At 59.7% G+C, this 2,462-nt stretch overlaps 1 protein-coding gene across 1 annotated transcript; it reads right to left on the bottom strand.

Moving 5' to 3' along the window:
- Nucleotides 1-625: 625 nt before the first annotated feature.
- On the bottom strand, nucleotides 626-2,062 carry LOC124712441 (actin cytoskeleton-regulatory complex protein PAN1-like). Its single transcript, XM_047242736.1, has 2 exons — nucleotides 1,730-2,062; nucleotides 626-1,009 (listed from the first exon to the last, which is right to left on the bottom strand). The coding sequence occupies exons 1-2, from the start codon at nucleotides 2,060-2,062 to the stop codon at nucleotides 626-628; spliced, it is 717 nt and encodes a 238-aa protein (XP_047098692.1).
- Nucleotides 2,063-2,462: the final 400 nt, after the last annotated feature.

Genomic DNA, 2,462 nt, shown 5'->3' with positions numbered 1-2,462 from the left:
GTCGAAAGAGCACCGGCAAGTGGTCGGAGCTCAAGGCGTGGAGAACGTCGGGGGTGACAAACCAGTCGACACCCTTGACGAGACAAATGTCCAAAACGTCGGGAGCAGAGCCATTCGGAGGGTAGTGCATCGGCTCAGCAGGTCCATAGACAGAAGCTCGTGCCCTCTCAGCAGCATGACCTTCAGCGTCCGAGAATTCCAGAGATGGTGCTTGGCATTCAGGTCTCCAGCGAGGAAGAGCTTGACCCCAGCACGAAGGAGAGTGTCAGCGTCGTGGACGGTGAGGTGGCCTCGTGGCGGCCGGTACACGGAGAGAAAGATGACCGTTCCAAGGGACATCTCCACTGCAACGGCCGTGGCTTCACAGGAGTCCAGCCGCGGCAGAGGGACACGATAGTGCCGGAGTGTCCGCTTGACATAGATGGCTGTCCCACCGCCAGCCGTCAGCCTGTCGTTGCGATAGCAGACATAATTTGGGGCATTCGCTCGAAGGACAGGTTTGAGGTGTGCCTCGGTGAGGAGACACACATCCACGCTGTAATCCTGGAGGAACTGCGGGAATTCGAGAAGCGCAGGGAAGAGGCCATTCGCGTTCCACATGACAGCCGTGAAGTTCTTGTGCCGCCTAAGGTTGTGAGCCATGGCCAGTGGATGCGAACGCCGTGGCGGTGGGGAAACTTCGGAGGGCTGCATGGACTGCAGCAGTGATGGCGGTCGGCAGCTGGGCCAGAGCGGCGGAGACAGCCACGAGGGTGGCCTGGACTTCATTCCAGACCGCGATGAAGTCATCAGCTGCAGCAGGTGGAGCAGGCCCGTCTTTAGAGCGTCGCGGAGGCTGGACAGCAGGGGCAGGAGGAGGCGTCGTCCGGCCCTGGAGGACGTCGGCGTAGCCAAGGTCTGCCCGAGCAGCAAGCAGGTGCCGCTGGGCGGGTTGTCGCGGAGGAATAGCAGGTGGAGCAGGTGGTGGCGCAGCTCGGCGCCGCTGCTGTTGGCCATCGGAGCGGGACGTCTGCCGCAAGGGAGGTAGTCCACGCTGGCGGCGGCTGGCTGCCTTGTGAACAGCACAACCGCGGTAGCTCGCAGGATGAGCCCGCTTGCACAGGGCACAGGTGGCCGGTTCGTCCCGGGACCGGGTACACTACAGGCTGAGGTGACCCTCGTCACATTTGACACAACGGGGCCTCATGCGACATAGGCGGGAAGCGTGGTCCGGCTCCTGACAATTGTAGCATTGGACGAGGCCCTTCCGTGCGCGTAACATCTCGACAGTCACCGAGAGGTCATAAAACCGAGTGACTTGGTATATTTGCCTATTATCAGGCGTATCAGGCAACACGATCTCCATCAAAGGGATGGGGCGCTGAGTACCAGGCATCTTCATCCGCGTGGCTGCAGTAGGCGCGAAACCCGTAGTGATGAGGCCGTCCTTAAAGGCGTCCACCTTCATCTTCAGCGGTATGCCTCGCATGGCAACCTTGAGAACTTTTGGACGTACAGTGGGGAAGGTGTAGTTGGGTATCCCACGTGCACCAACCATGTCCATGACAGCCACGTAATCTTCAGTGGTGCCGACGGTCAGCTTCAGACGGTCTTCGCCGCATTGTTTGGCGGTAAAAGCATTTTTTAGGTTGGCCTGGAGCCAGTCCCGAAGCGTCATATAATCGTCAGGGTAGTCGATAACAATCGGCGGCAGCTTAGGGCCGGAGCGATGTGTAGCATCGTCGGCGACCGGCGGTGGAGGCTCGTCGGGATCTTCAGAGTCGGCGCCATCCTGTAGGGCGTCGCACTGATTGGCAGTAGGTACAGGGGCAACGGGCGTGCGCTGTCGTGGAGCCGCCCTCTTCTTAGGTGGCGTTTTCTTCAATCCAGCGTCACTCGTACCAGAAGTGTGTTGGTCGTCACTGGCTGACGTGACAGCCGATCTCTTGCGCTGAAGCACCCTCTGCGGGGCGCCGGCAGCGCAGTCTTCACGGGGAGGGTCTGTAGAGTATTCCATCTCATCGTCCAGGTCGCGCGTAGTCGTCATATACTCGTGGTTCTCCAGGGGTTGCCGAGTCGTCATAGGTGGAGCGTCCAATGGGGCCGCCGACGGCGCAGGCGACGCCGGACAGCGATCAGACGGCTCCAGCGCGGCGGCGGCAGCTGTCGCGGCCGCGCGCGCGTCACAAACGTCTTGATTGCTCGCCATCTCGAACTCGAGACGTGTGCGTGCGTGCGTGCCGGCGCAGCCACCTGCTGCTCACATCTGTCACTTTCCCCTCTTAGGGAAGTGTGTGTGGGGGAGTTTGTAGCCTCTCGGCTTTTACTCCCCTGTGAACGCATGTGTGTGATTTTTCTATAGTTTTTTGGTGTCTGTGACTTGTGATGTTTGTTGTGAGTGAGTCTAGTACTTGCCTGAGGTAGGCGAAAAGATTGGTGTTGTATGGGAAGGAACTGGATTAGGGATTGGGTTTTGGGATTTT

The sequence above is a fragment of the Schistocerca piceifrons genome, chromosome 8 (genome assembly GCF_021461385.2).
Source record: "Schistocerca piceifrons isolate TAMUIC-IGC-003096 chromosome 8, iqSchPice1.1, whole genome shotgun sequence".
Lineage (NCBI taxonomy): Eukaryota > Metazoa > Arthropoda > Insecta > Orthoptera > Acrididae > Schistocerca > Schistocerca piceifrons.
Note: the sequence above shows the minus strand (reverse complement) of the source record. Positions and strands in the feature narration are given on the sequence as shown.

What these genes read in the sequence shown, in the direction of transcription:
- LOC124712441 (XM_047242736.1), bottom strand. Translation starts at nt 2,062, where the DNA reads ATGACGACTCGGCAACCCCTGGAGAACCACGAGTATATGACGACTACG. An exon ending in CCGACGAGCCTCCACCGCCG is followed by an intron (nt 1,010 to 1,729) that starts GTCGCCGACGAT and finishes CCCTTGCGGCAG; the next exon opens with ACGTCCCGCTCCGATGGCCA.